Here is a 15,121-nt window from a genome sequence, read left to right as displayed (position 1 = left end):
CGAAATAGTTCATAAAAAAAAGCCTTTTTGTTGTCATTAATTCTATCTAATATGCATCTCTGAACGTATGATGAAACATCACATGATTCTTCGGATGTCTCGTTATTTACATAGTTACGGTTTATAATATGAACAATTTGTATGCATTGAAAGAAACGAAGGAAGCGTTAACCCTATCTACCCACCCCCTAAAATGGTATTACGAAATAGTTCATGAAGTCACGAGTCTAATATTGAATAACAGCCACATACAAGTAAAGATAGAGAGAGAGAGAGAGAGAGAGAGAGAGAGAGAGAGAGAGGGGAGGGAGAAAGAGAGAGAGAGAGAGAGAGAGAGAGAGAGCGAACGCGAGAGAGAGATAGAGAGAGATGAAAAGAAAGAAAGAGAAAAGGGGGAGATATATATATATAGAGAGAGAGAGAGAGAGGGAGAGAGAGAGAGAGAGGTGGGGTGGGTAAGAGAAGATAACGTAACACATCAGTGATAAAAGATTTGCAAGGTCTCCTCCACGTTGCCAAGTATGACGAGAAGGAGACTAATGGTCTATAAATAGAACATGACGTCAGGTGCATCACGCAGGCTTCTGTCCACACAATAGTGCATTCATATCAAGTAACGTAGTCTACCTACGAGGCTCGAGTTGCTTCTTTCCCATACAGAGTCGCTCGTTTCACCAAAAAAAAAAAAAAAATACACAATGTTTTCCCAGTGGCAGTGATAACACGCATGTGAGTTTTAACATTCAAACTTCAATGGGGAAAGTGTTGGGACAATGATTTCTTGAGAAATGGAATGTTCCAACATACGTTTCTTTTTGAAAAGTAATATCAATATAAATGTTCACCAAAAAAAAGGAACCAAAGACATAGGTCCTTGAGAGAATTTCAACTTCCATGTTTTTTTCTCGGTAGACCATTTGTCTAATTGAATAATTTAGAGAAATGACAAACTAGGTATATTTGTTTTGTTTTTGTATTTGCTGTATAAAACTTCATATTAGTTAAATCGTTTTGCGTTTATTTGCATGTATTCTTTTAAAATTCTTTTGGAGAGTAATTAGAATGGGATCTAAAAATATATTTAGAAAATCAAATGTTTATAACTGGTTATGCTAACGATTTTATTCGATTTTTATTCCTTCAAAGTATGATCATAATCATATAGATCAATTAGGAAAGTTAAAATAAAAGTGAAAAAGAAAGAACCCCCAACATCCACATAGGGTCCATAGTAGGCCCATAAACAATCATGTTCATCATAATAATTTATTCTTTCAATAAAATCATCGTCTTTCTTTATAGATAGATAGATAGATAGATAGAAATGGTTTATTAAAAAGTTCATCGCAGCCAACGGCTGAATTGCGATCCATTTCACAAAGATACAATACAATTGCAATTAGAATTAATACAAAATATGACCGTATATGAAAAATCAAACATATAGACATTCCATAAATTTATTGATCAAATTAATTTATTTTTAACTAATTAAAAGGAGAGGTGTAATAGGGAGATAGATAGAGAGAGAGAGGGGGGGAGTGAGAGAGAGAGAGAGAGAGAGAAGGGGGACGAAAAAGAGAGAGAGAGAGAGAGAGAGAGACGGACAGAGAGAGAGATGGAAGGGACAGACAAAGGGGGTCCTTATATTACAGATGAGGGGAGATGGCAAGAAACATTCAGAAATGCAGAAAATCGAGATAAAAACCATCAAAAATCATTCATAGTCATCCTAGTTTCTCATACGAAAACGTTCTTACGAAATATTTTGAAAGTATGACGCATCCTCGAGAAGAACGACAACTAAAGAAGAATAAAGATAATCGTGTTTGTAAAACGATAAAACCGAGTTGAGCGGAAGTGTAATGTTAAGAAAGGGTATTAAGAAGTTAGTGGGATTACGTCATCGGATAATTTCGAGTTTTCTCTTCACAAACGTGAGGCAGCCGGAAGTTATGAATTTGGGTCCAAAATGCTGTGAAATGAGATCGCATTATTGCTTTGGAATAATACTAATCCTCTAACATTGATGTTTTTGAGGCACTCATATTTTTCCCTACCGTAAGTGCCTTCCCCCTTGGGGCACTACCCAAAATATATCATGGATAGCATATTTTCATGTAGGGCCTCTAAAGAGCAAAGACTCTTCTGAGTCTAGATCGCGTTATTTACACTTTGGTGTTCATAATTATGTTTGCTGTATGGTCAGGCTTTTGGTCACTCTGACCATGCTTTGACCAGCCAGTGAGTCATACTTTTACTCTTCTGGCAGCCTGCCAGTCTTTTTCGGGGATTCCCCGACGATCCGGTTTTAAGGATGACGCAATTATTGAAACAACAAATAATCAAACAAACAAATTGATAGACAAAATAAAACTAAACAAACAAACAAACATCGGGAAGAAATAATTCATGTAGTATGCGTGTATTTGAACAGCTTTTCATAATCATGTACAGCAAGAAGGAAATCTTGGCTCGGCTTAATCCCATGGAGGATAGGTTTGACCCTTTCATATTTTTTTCGGGGAATTAAGAAAGTTGTATGACCTATAGTTGAGATGCAAGTTTGAATAGTGCTATTACTTACACCTATTTTTCATTACAACTTTTTTAACCTCGACCTTTGACATGTGTCATATGGCGTGAGCCGTTCTCAGTAAAACTATGACTCATCAGTCAAACTGACCAATAGCCGAGCTCCTATAGGCCAACGGGGCCCAACCCTCTTCTAACATGTTGCTAAGCAATATGTTATAAAGCGACGAATGACATTTGAGGACACAGACTTCTCGAGAAATTTGGAACTGATGGCCCCTATCAACATCTTCTTTTCAGCCAGTACGAATTCTACGCCTAAGCAGACTAAGTGATATATTGAAGAGAAGGTTGTTCAATGAGTTTTTGTAAGAGGAGAAACATAATTTGTAAGTTTAAATTCTTATACTTTTAGCGCTTAGAGACTTCGGTGGTAGGCGCTTATTAGCACCGTTTTTATATTTTATTATTATTATTATTTTATTTTATAACTATATTAGTAAATTTTATTTCTTTTTTTAGTGTGAAAGATTATCATGAAAAAAGTCGGATGAAAGGAATCGCTCTTCAAATGCCCGCATATTCGAAATAAATTATTACAAGGAATATAAATAATGTTTGAATACATTCCAACCCCTGCATGGACTTATCTTTATGCCATATAATTATACGTGTATTTCCATACACACCTCTGTGTTTAGTCAGTACGGGGCATGTAAATTTCAGCATATAGGCCTAAACAAAAGAGATGTATAATTGCCTTTTAGGTGCCCCAAAATGGGTCGGTCGGTCGGATTTTTTTTTTTTAAAGCCGACCGTAGATTTCAATGTTTGGGGGTCGGTCGCAAAGGGCAATACAACGTCTTTTTTTAAGGCCTTAGGTAGATGCTTTCAGCTAAACTGAATCTATTCCTAATCACTGTCTTGATGATTAAAAGAACCTCAAAGTGCTACTGCTACACGCCCAAACTTTAATAACAATCTCTTCTAGACAGGTTACTGTTAAAGTGCAATCGCATGACCAGAACTCAAATTTATCCTCATACTTGCATCGGCATGGAGAAAGCATCAGTATCATGATTGATTGATTTGTTTTATTTTATTGTTTTTTCAATACTTTACCTTAGCTTTCAATCTTACTGTCTTTAATAGCGCATGCAGAGTATGGTGGATATCCACTCGTTCAAGAGTCATGTTCATGATATTGGGGGTTGATTTATGTTTTGATTGGTTGAATCCACTCCGAATTATAGTGGAATCCACCCTGAAGTAGTGGTTTGAATTTCTATTTTAGGATTGGATTCCACTGAATTCCTTTTTTTTTTTCTACATTAAATTTATTTATAAGTAAAAAAGTAAAATTGTATTTCAGCATGATAATAATTTTATATTTGCTAAGTGGAGTCAACAAAGAGCAATAACTAGTTGAGGTTTGCCCCCAAAACGGACCCATTTTTAATGGTATTTTTGTTAAAATGGGACCCATGTTTAGGGATTTTTGTGAAAAAGTTACCCATTAGAGCGACACCCCCCCGTATGTCTTAATATGCGAGTACCCCCCCCCCCCCACCCCGTTGGATACACTATCTATGATAATAAATAAATGACTAAGCTACATGTAAGAGTAATCATTGAAACATAAGAAGTAGAATTATATATATAAATATATATATATATATATATATATATATATATATATATATATACATATGAATAATAATTAAAACAATTGAAATTAAAATCTTTGAGAGGGAGATCTTTTTCACTATGACCGGTTTCAATTTTATTTCTTCAGATCACGAATTCAAACTTACAAATTACAAACAAGTGCAACGAACTGTTATACAAACAATACGTATAATCAGCGCATTGTGCTAAAATGGCGCAATATCATTTCCTAAATGAGAGTAAACATATATCAAGATGTGCAAAAGGAATAAATCCAGAATTTGAATTCGTACCTTTTTATATAAAATGACGGACAGAAACTGAAACTTGGCGTTGGATTAAAGAAAAATATTTCATAACGCATTAGGTGTACATATTTTGTTGCATTTGTTTGTAATTTTTATTTTAATTATTTTGAATTCACTATCTGAAGAAATTAAAAATGAAACCGGTCATAGTAAAAGAAGAGAACTCTCAAGGATTGTTTCAATTGTTTTAATTATTATGTGTATACGTGACGGAGGATTATCAACATTAAATTATTTATAAATACACGTATATATACTAGAGGTAATAACTCAAACATATATATATTATTAACATTAAAAGTAGTTGTACCCTCTGATAATTCTGTTAATATTATACAATTTTTTAATAAACGCATTAATAATTACATGTGATTGAAATTGAAGCATATTCTTCAAGAATGTTTTAAAGTCAATGTGGTGTTCCAAAAAAAAGTGATCATAGTAATTATGACTCCTAAACAGAGTAGATTTTCACTCACGTTGACTGCGTGAATATGTTGCTCGATATTTTATGTTATTTGTTTGCTTGATCAATGTTCATCAAACTTTTGAATAATTTTTTTGTCTCGTGATATCAACGCTATAAATATCACTCCTTGAGCATGGCCGTGTATGCGCATCTATTGATATAATGTTACAGGTCAGACACAATCTTTTTATTTTATTTATTTACTTCTGATATTTATACAGGGTGGCACATATCACCAAATTGGTGGTCTTCCATGAGGCCCTGTTTGGTAATGATAAAACAAATAACAGCATCAAAAACAAAATAGATAAATACACAAGTATATAAACAGGTAAAATACAAATTAATTGGTATCGCCATGAAATATTTACTGATCATTCAAGAATCATCCTTGATCATTTACAAGAAATATGTGAATGGAATATCCAAATTAAATACAATTTTTAAAAACGTTCATAAGTATTATGATCATAAAAAATGAGAGATTCGAAATGTGTCGTAGTAATTGCAATATTTATCTTTGAAAGCTAAATAAAAATGCATGTTCTATTGGTCGGTTTATGATATGCGAGAGTAAATACGTTTCAATTCACCGATATGTATAACCATATATACGAGCGAATATCAGGCAATACTTTATTTAGTTTGAACTTTGGTCAAGCCCGGTCTTACATGCAGACTTTGCAAGTTACAAGCCAGATGTAACGCCGGGAAGGGCTATTTACATTGTGCAAATAAAAGAGCGATAACTCGACAAATACCTTCATTTCATTCGGCATTACATCTCATTTTGGCAAGGTGATAAGGTATATTATCTCACATGACCCTGCCTCTGCACGATATATTTTATCGTGCATATTATCTAATCTGTATTTAGATTGTGACCTATAGCGACTGCGCGCGCTTTTGGGGAGCAAGTTAGTATGACCAGACGATCCTTGTTAGTGACCACATGATATCGATAAGAGTTTAAGACGACATTTTGTGCCGCATTGCATAAGTTTATCCCGCGCTTTGACAGTGGACGCATTTCAAAGGAGTTGTACATTATAGAAATTGGCATAATTTCATTGAATGAACAAACAGGATCGCATTTTTAGCTGTGCATAGCCGAGGGTTCGAAATAAGGTAATATCAATATCATATTTTGTTTCACAGTAATTGCTACTAGTAAAGATGCAGTTATTCTGAATTCTGCGAATTATTATTTTTTTGAATTTCAGGTGTAACTGGTTATTGTACAGGGTCAATCGTCATATTGTGTCAATCTATCTTTCATAAATCCATAATGATAAATGCTACGCAGTTTAAACTTGACATATGAATAGACCATAATGGGAGAAACATTTAGTTATAAGATATGAAATCTTGAACATGCATCCTTGATGTAAAATATGAGGATACGTTATTAGTCGAAGCGATGAATTCAAGTCTAGTTATTTGAATTTGAATTGTTCTGCAAAACCAACAAATCAAATTACATTTCAATGATACAACATAATTAAACAAAAATATCATATTTTGAACGTAAACATAATATAATAGTAATGGAAATGTTGGCATTAATACAAAACGTAACTGATAACACACTATAAGAATTATTCATGAATAACTCTTAAAAAAGAGGGGCTATCATAATAAGCATTCGCTTGATAGCGTGATAGCCCGGGGGGGGGGGGGGGTGGATGATTAAAAGAATTTAAATAAGATGATGGTGGTGATGATGATGGTGAAGATGTTATCAATGCTAATGATGATGAGAATGAATATGAAAATATGTTGATATGAATTATGTCTGGCACAGAAATTACAGGAGTTATGAAGTAAGGATATGGATGCTTATAGACATCTGGAAATAATATTGAATATCTTATCAGCAATGGGAAAAGACCAAACAATGTACTCTGACAGAAATGTTTTGAATTCAAATGAATTTAAGGTTTAACATTATTTCATTGAGTTTGGGAGTGCATAGATCTGGACCATGATGTCTTATTATCATCCATGGAAATCGCATCATTGTCATATTTCATAAATATTTTGCTTTGTAAAGGAAACATGGCATAAAAAGATCATACATAATAATTTTGATCAAAGAAAGTTGAAAAATGTATTCGCAGCAACCGTGTGTTAAATTATAAACGCGTTTTAATAAAGAAGTTGTTGAATTTCAGTTTTATGTTTCAAATGTCACAATAAGTGATTTATTTAGTTCTTTAAAGCCCGTCTGTACTACTTTGGCCACGGGGATTATACCTCCATGCAAGGTCACTGACAGGTGGTTATAATATCAAATCAGCTCTCAATTAACATAAGAAAAGGGGATCATGGGGGACCAAGAGGCACCGATTAGCCATTGTTTGCTATATAGAGGGCGCAAGTAGCTATATAGTGCATTGGGGATTTAAAAGACTCGAACAATCAAAAACATGAATATAGAATAAAATGCATGTATCAAAAAGACATTAGGCTTTAGTGCCGCCCTTGTTGGAGAGGTTTAGATGAGATTTGTTTTGTATGTAAATAAACCTTAGGCTACAGAGAAGTAAACGTTATGCCTCACTTGTATTTTTTTGTCAATCGTATATGAATCTAAATGCCTTCAACTTGGCGCATATTTGTATAACAGAGCAAATTCATGACAATGAATATTTATGACTACGTCTGACAACGTTCGTAGTGTCTTCCTTATAGGGTATGACAGATGGCAGCGCTTTTCCATATACGGTTATGCCTATTCTTATACTTATTTTGTATTTGTTTATTATTTTTTGCTTATATCATGAATATCCGAATACAAACTATAATTTTTATATGAGAAGGAATATAATATATGGATATGAATATGATAGCATACCGGTACCATTGCATTTTTTTATATAAGAAATCCCGTAACTAACATATTTTAAGCCATACGATAATACCTGTAAGATCATATCTTAAACACTGTCCGTATCTCTCTCTCGCTCTCTCTCGATCTTTCTCTTTCTCTCTCTCTCTCTCTCTCTCCTCCACTCTTTCTTTCTCACATCTCCCTCTTTTTATGGATATTATCTCCCTACCCTTCCCCTCACTGACCTATCTTCCTACATCGCCTTCATCTCTTACCCCCTTCTCTCTCTAGTCTCTCTCTACCCCCTCTCTCTACCCCCTCTCTCTCTCTCTCTCTTTCTCTCTCTCTCTCTCTCTCTCTCTCCATCTCTATCTCACTATCGTTATGGACAAGGGACACAATATTTAGATATCCTTAGCCTTTTCCCTCCCGTTTCCATCCGCATGATCCGTCAATGTTATTTTTTTTAAATAAATTGTTATATATTATTGTAGGGAACTAACATGGCATTACATTTCCTGTATCATCCGTTTTGGAGCAAATTAAGAGGAAATAAATCAATAATTAAATAGTTGAATAGATGAATAAATAAATAAATAAAGAAACACGTGAATAAATAGGTAAAAAATAAAATAAACTTATTAATAGTCAAATAAAACAATAATTTCCCCCAAATCAAACCAATAGTGGCGATACCTGTCCATGTTGATAGGGCATAAAAACATTAATCGGCCGGGTGGCAGAAGGGCGCTAGCGCGCGAGCGACTCGAAAACTACTTTTCGAATTATTCGCATTTAAAAATTTGTTTCATATTAAACTACTTTTCGTCCCGAAAATTGGTTTAGAACATAAAAGACTGATAGAAATGTTGTAGTAGAACACGGACACAATTTTTTCTCGGAAATAAGTCAGTTTTATAAAAGTTTGAGGCGATTTAGTATTAACGCCCTTCTACTTAAAGTTTCATTATTGACCTGAAATTCGAGCTAACGCCCTTCTGCCAGCCAGGCGATTTATGCGAGGCAGGTGTCTGAAAAGCAAGACTAAAGTGAACAAACAAATAGGCCTAGATACGCTACGACATAAATTCGTGTATGACAGTTTGTATGCACAAACCTTCGTCAGTCCGTACATCAGAGAGTCTGCGCTAGGAGACTAGATTACAATACATAGGCTTTGCGCTGTAGCCACTATGAACATAACGACAAAGAAAGCGGACAAAATATACAGTTCCTCAGGTAGACAAAGGAACATCCCTTCACTGCTATTATGTAAAAAGGTGAATATGCATGTGACACCTGTTCTACACATTGTTACATAATGGCAGTGAAGGGATGTTTCTTTGTCTACCTGAGGTACTGTATATTTTGTCCGCTTTCTTTGTCAGTCATGTTCATAGTGAGCTACTCCTGACTGACATGACAAGAGGCTGACAGAGTTAGGCTCGGTTCAAGACTTTATGGAATTGTATTAAGTGTCAAATTAGAGTTTATGTATGCAGACTATTATTTTGACTATGTTCTGACAGTGTATAGCACATTTCAAGACGCAAAACTGAAAATAGAGAAAAATTGAAGTTTCTGAATTTCGATATTTTTTTGTAGGCCTATAGTTTTTTAGTTTTTTTTCGGAAATATTTCATAAGAGGCAGATGACTGTCTTTGTACTTCGATGCCCCAAAACATTTATCATAGTTCCTAATGTGTGATCTTTAATAGATAAAAAATATAGGCCTATTAATAGAACAACACAATGATCTGATTCATATTTTGATGTGCTCAAAAGAACGACTAATGATCTAATAATCCCTCAGTCAAAATGAAAGTTGTTGTCTTTTTGTTGTTGTTTTCCTATATATATGAAACATAACTGAAGATGCATCTGGTTGCTAAATGTCCAAATATGGTCTGAAATTTTAGACTACCATATAAGTGCTGGGGCATCGATATTTGGAAGCAATACAAATATTACGTAATCAGAGAGATGGTTGTTTCCCCGATCCTGCGTGTGTGCATAGACGTCTATGGTGTGTGGTACGCTAGCTACGACACACAAAATAATGAACGATGCGATTTGTGTACCGTTATATACCCAGGTAACTGTATTTCAAGACAATGAACAGCATTCGCTCGGCGCCGCAAAGCAGCTTTACAGTAACCATCGGCCCCGTACAAAATAGACGGAGACTGCACATAGTCAATACGCATGGACAGTCGTTTTGTGAGGATTATATAACGACTATAGTCTTCAAAGCCTAAGTCTTGGCTTAACTAAAATTATATGAAGGTAAGTGATGTCTAGATTATTTGGGGAAATGGGGAGGTCGAATGGAAAGTGTCTCCCAAGTCCTGGTGAGAGGTTACATTTATGTTGTTATCTTCATGAAGCTATAGACCGCGCACTGCCAGTAGGCGTACATGACGCTGTACTCGCTTCGAGTTCTAACTTCGGAGAGATAAGGCCAATTTTCATTTGCACTACCCTCAGCTCAGCACATCATCATGTTTGCTTCACGTAATGACCATTTTTATTATTTTGGGGAGGAGGTTATATTGTATTTATTCGAAATTTTTAGACCAATAGAGACATGTGTATACCCGAATTGGTCAGTTTTTTTTTTCCCACTGGTTATTCCGGTAGCCTCAGCTCATTGGTGTGTAATCTTATTGTACTCTCTCTAAACAAAAATCGAGTGATCACGGACGTCACTCTTCTGGAGAGTGAAAATGTAGTGAAAATAGAGTGAACATTCACTCTTTTCTTCTCAGAGAGCACTCTAAAATCAATCGATATTCACTCCTAAACAAGTGATCACTGACGTCACTTCCAAAAAAGTGAAAATAGAGTGAAAATTCACTCTTTTTTTTAGAGAGAGAGAGAGTATGCCTGTATATATCAAAATGATCCTTATTTTTCTACCGAATATATATTACCCGATATATACATGTATAGCACCATCGCAAGTATATAGGAAATTTCAACATCCTAATTGTAATCTTAGTATACTACGGTGCCAGACGTGTATGCCTGTATCAAAATGATCCTTATTCTTCTACCGAATATATATATTACCCAATAAATACATGTATAACCCAATCGCAAGTACTTAAGAAATTTCAACATTCTAATTAATTGTGCGTCATGATCATCAATTGAAATTTGCGATCATTAATATGACTATTCGTATGACGTAATCTGAACATGACATCTATGGGACATTGAAACTGAAAGTGCCATTGAGTTGATTTTTCGGAAATAGAATGATGCGATGGCATTGTATATTTCTTTGCTTGGAAATAAGTATGAAGTCTGGTGAAGGCGTCCAGTGTGTGTCTGCAATAATGGCGCAGGATTGAGTAATTTGCATCTCGCCTTTTGATTACAATTCATATTGGGCTCACTCATTACACGACAACCAGATGCTGGTGATTGTACGTCACGGACAGATACAGATACAGTACAATTTTTACTCGCACGCAGTTTAACCAAGAAGTAACTTCTTGGTTTAACTGTACGTTTTATCATACATTGCACATAATATTACATCTGCATTGTACCTCAACAGTACGACAATACACCTGACAGCGGCCTGTAGTACTGCTACTGAAGAAGAAGAATAATTATACGGCTCTCTGTGTAGACAGAATGCTAGCCTTTTCTATGTAATACAAACAAAATACAAATAACAATGCTGGGTTCTAGATAGCGCTCATCAGACTTGACGCTCTTGGTGCTACACAAATACCCTGGCTCTAGCATCATGCTGCCATTATATGGCGCTCTAGCATTTCAAGGAATTAATTCCTGCCAGTCGACACAGTGTATTTCAACAGATTATTACGTAGAATAATGATATATTACTCTCATAGGTCAAATAGATTATGTTGGTAACTTTGTGGTTTCGCTCCTGCACTTTTTATCCAAGTAAAGCCTATAGACATAATTATTATCAGAATATGAATCTTTGCTTGTGATGATTGATAGATAATACAGTTTGATCACATGTACTGTAATAGCGAAGAGATATCACAACGAGCTCGCTGTGATATGTCCTTGGTAATACCACTGTAAGCATGCAGTTCCTTATGATTATTGGCCTACTTTGTACATAATGATGAAATACACCACAACTAACACATCATTTATATAAGTGGTATCATCAACATATTCTTTATAATATATTAAGTGGTATAATCAATATGCTCTTTATATTATGTGGTATGTATAATTGCGTAAATAGTAAGGAAATAGATACATTCGGTTGACATACTTGACTTGCATTGCCTATTTGCCATTGAATAATGGCATGCCATGACGTAAAAGTCTATTGTAGCTAGCCGTGGTATATGGGCTGATGGACTCATAGAAATGATAGAATTGAAATCAATGCATGAATAGTCAACGTCATTTGTGCTATCATCGCGCTAGATATTGCTTTTGAGAGTATGCCAAATGAAAACACGCTTTTCCCGCATATTCGTGTACACCTGTGCCGCGATATAGATTTGTTATTGCTGCGAAGTGCAATGCTATTAATAGAAATAACACAAGGTTTGTCAATGGTGTGTGTCGTGTTGTGATGTCCAACTTTCACAACCTCTTCCACTAAAGAGAAAAAGAAGAGTACACCCCCCCCCCTGGATACGGCGCAGAAGCAAAACAACATTAGTTTTTCAAATAGAAGAAAGGAATATTCCGTGCAACGTTCCCTTTTTCACATATTTCCTGCCCCAAAACTGAAGATTTTCGAGATATAATCACTTAATGATGGCACTAAGTATCACTTCCATTAGTAATATAGTGTAGTCATACCAGTTATCAAGGCATTTTCCATTCATTTATAGAAAGGTGTGTCGTTCAGGACATAACTGCACGGAATCCAACAAAAGATCGTTCAGACTTCAGTATTGGCATGAATACAAATGTATTTTTTTTTTATGGTTTTACAGTTGCGTACTTCACCTACTTTTCTGTTTGGGGAAGACTAAAGAAAAACATGTTGTATTGCCCTTTGCGACCGACCCAAAACCTTATAAGGAGGGAATGTTAATTCATTTTAGAGTGCTCTCTAGAAAAGAAGATAGTGAATGTTCACTCTATTCCCCCCCCCCCCCATTATCACTATCCAGAGGAGTCACGTCAGTGGTCACTTTATTACTATTATTATTTTAGATTGAGAGAGAGAGAGAGAGAGAGTGGCAGATTTGGTTTGATCAGGGGAATGGGGTGGGCGGTCCTTCTTCCGTATTATTGTTATAAAGTTTTATAAAATATGGTAATTTGACAATTCATCTTTTAAAAAAATAATTGGCATGTATATTTGCTTATTTAGGACTCATTGTCAGAAAGTACGGCTAAATATATTGAATGTTTGTTATATTACCGGAAGTTGTATATGGAATACAAAAGAAAATAAATCAAACCAATTTTAGATGTTCTGTGATAATATAGGCTCATCTGTACAGACTCTACAGAGATAAAGTTTTAGTTGTGGTTCCTATTATTATTTTTATTTTTAGAGGGGGGGGGGGGGTATGATCAGACACACCCCTACATCCTTCCCATTTATGTACTCGACGGATTCGTAATTCATTCACTTAGCAACACTGAAAATCGATCTTAAAATCGATCAGATCTTAAAAAAAGAACATCGATTTTAACTTCAAAATCGATTTGATGAAACTGTAGTTTGGAGGAAATTCTGTATGGGAAAGAGGAGAGAAATAAAGGAAAATATCAATTAATGAATCATGTTTTAATTCTTGTTAAATATCTGATTTATAGAAATAGAGAACTTAAAAAACCACCCTCTTTTAATGAAATAAAGAATAGTATAATAGGGGATAAAGTAGAAGAAAGGAAATTGGCAGCAATGAGGGGAACTCTCACTATTCATTTTTCTAAATGGGAAAACCTGAGTATTAGACAAACAATTGGAACCCAGAGCCAGTCGTCCACCAGTTAAGAGGGGGAGGGGGGGGGGGGGGGGAGGGGGATAAGGGAGAGGTCGGGTAGGGTAGGGTTAACAAAAAGAGAAAACTTTTTTCTCAGGACAACAGTATAAACAAAAGTATAAGTTGCTACATTGTTAAAACAAAAAAAATTTGGATTATACAACTGCATATGTTTTCTTTGAAAATATGAATTTTTGTTTCAAATATGATGTATAGGAACTAACTATGTAAGTTTCTTTTGAAGCCGTTTGTAAGACAAAAATGTATACTGATTTATAATGTCATCACATTTGCAGTGAGAGTTACATATGATAATTGTAATTTGTACTATGATTATAATTTGTTTCAAGAGAGAAAAGAATAAAAACTGACCTTAAAAAAAAAAAAAAATCAAAAGTATCAGTTTTAAGCTAAAGCTGATTCGACCTTGATTTTTAAGGTCGAAATCGATTTTAGTTTATGAAACACCCCGCCCCCTCCCCCAGGTTCCCCCAAACTATACCAGTGCCCCCATCAATGGCTAAAGCCACGTTACGCCACTGCTCATAATAATGATAATAGGCCAATGATCATTTCTAGACCGTCATGACATTTACTTTTAGAATCTGTCATTAATTGTGACAGGACAGTTTCGGATATCCTTCAGTCAGTCAATCATTGACAATATCAACTCGAGTGGTGCACTTCAACGTAGTACATCACGAAACAACAATTTGTTCACGGCGACACAGCAATGGACACGCGATACTAGTGTGAATACAGTGCTTAAAAGCTTACATTGGCATAGCCACAACGGGTATGCATGTGGGGGGGGGGGGGGCACATGCCCTATTGAAGTGAAAAAGGGGGAGGGGAAGGAGATTGATCGGATGTGAGGGGGGGGGGGGCAACGTAGATTTCCGGCCCTTCCACACCATCGCCCATTCTGACGGTCTCGTTGCTTGGTTGACTGGTTGCTTTCCATGTTAGAATGAAGGGGGGGGGGGGGGGGTATACAGCTATCAATTTTGCCTCTGGATTTAGCGAAATGTATGCACCAAAAATAGCACTAACCATCACGTTCTTTAAATATTATCTAACTTCTTCAAAAGTTCAAATTACCGTTTGTAATCGACTGTCCGGATAAGCAACTTGCCCGGATGTAGCCTAGGCTATAGGCTATCTCTTCGGATTAAATAGCGTCAGTAATAAAATCTATGCCAAGATAATATTTACAGTAATGCTACTGAATGATGTTACATTGGAGCTTAGCATCCCCGCCATAGCAATTCTCTGTTCACACAATGGTGTACATGTGTAGTAAAAGCATTGTATGAACACGGCTTTACAGTCTGCGTAGGACGCGCTATTTTA

At 35.5% G+C, this 15,121-nt stretch overlaps 1 protein-coding gene across 5 annotated transcripts in view; it reads left to right on the top strand.

The window, feature by feature from the left end:
* The first annotated feature begins 2,798 nt into the window (after positions 1-2,798).
* abcb4 (ATP-binding cassette, sub-family B (MDR/TAP), member 4) overlaps positions 2,799-15,121 on the top strand; it is a 49,319-nt gene continuing 36,996 nt past the window's right edge. For 2 of the 5 annotated variants that reach the window (XR_004064286.1, XM_030986483.1), the window contains exon 1: positions 2,799-2,924. Coding sequence is in view for 2 of the 5 variants with exons in the window: in XM_030986483.1 (XP_030842343.1) it covers positions 2,894-2,924 (31 nt within the window). In the remaining 3 variants the exon portion in view is untranslated. The other 3 variants (XM_030986486.1, XM_030986487.1, XM_030986485.1) reach the window with 3 other exon arrangements.

The sequence above is a fragment of the Strongylocentrotus purpuratus genome, unplaced genomic scaffold (assembly GCF_000002235.5).
Source record: "Strongylocentrotus purpuratus isolate Spur 01 unplaced genomic scaffold, Spur_5.0 spur5_scaffold_16, whole genome shotgun sequence".
Classification (NCBI taxonomy): Eukaryota; Metazoa; Echinodermata; class Echinoidea; order Camarodonta; family Strongylocentrotidae; genus Strongylocentrotus; species Strongylocentrotus purpuratus.
Note: the sequence above shows the minus strand (reverse complement) of the source record. Positions and strands in the feature narration are given on the sequence as shown.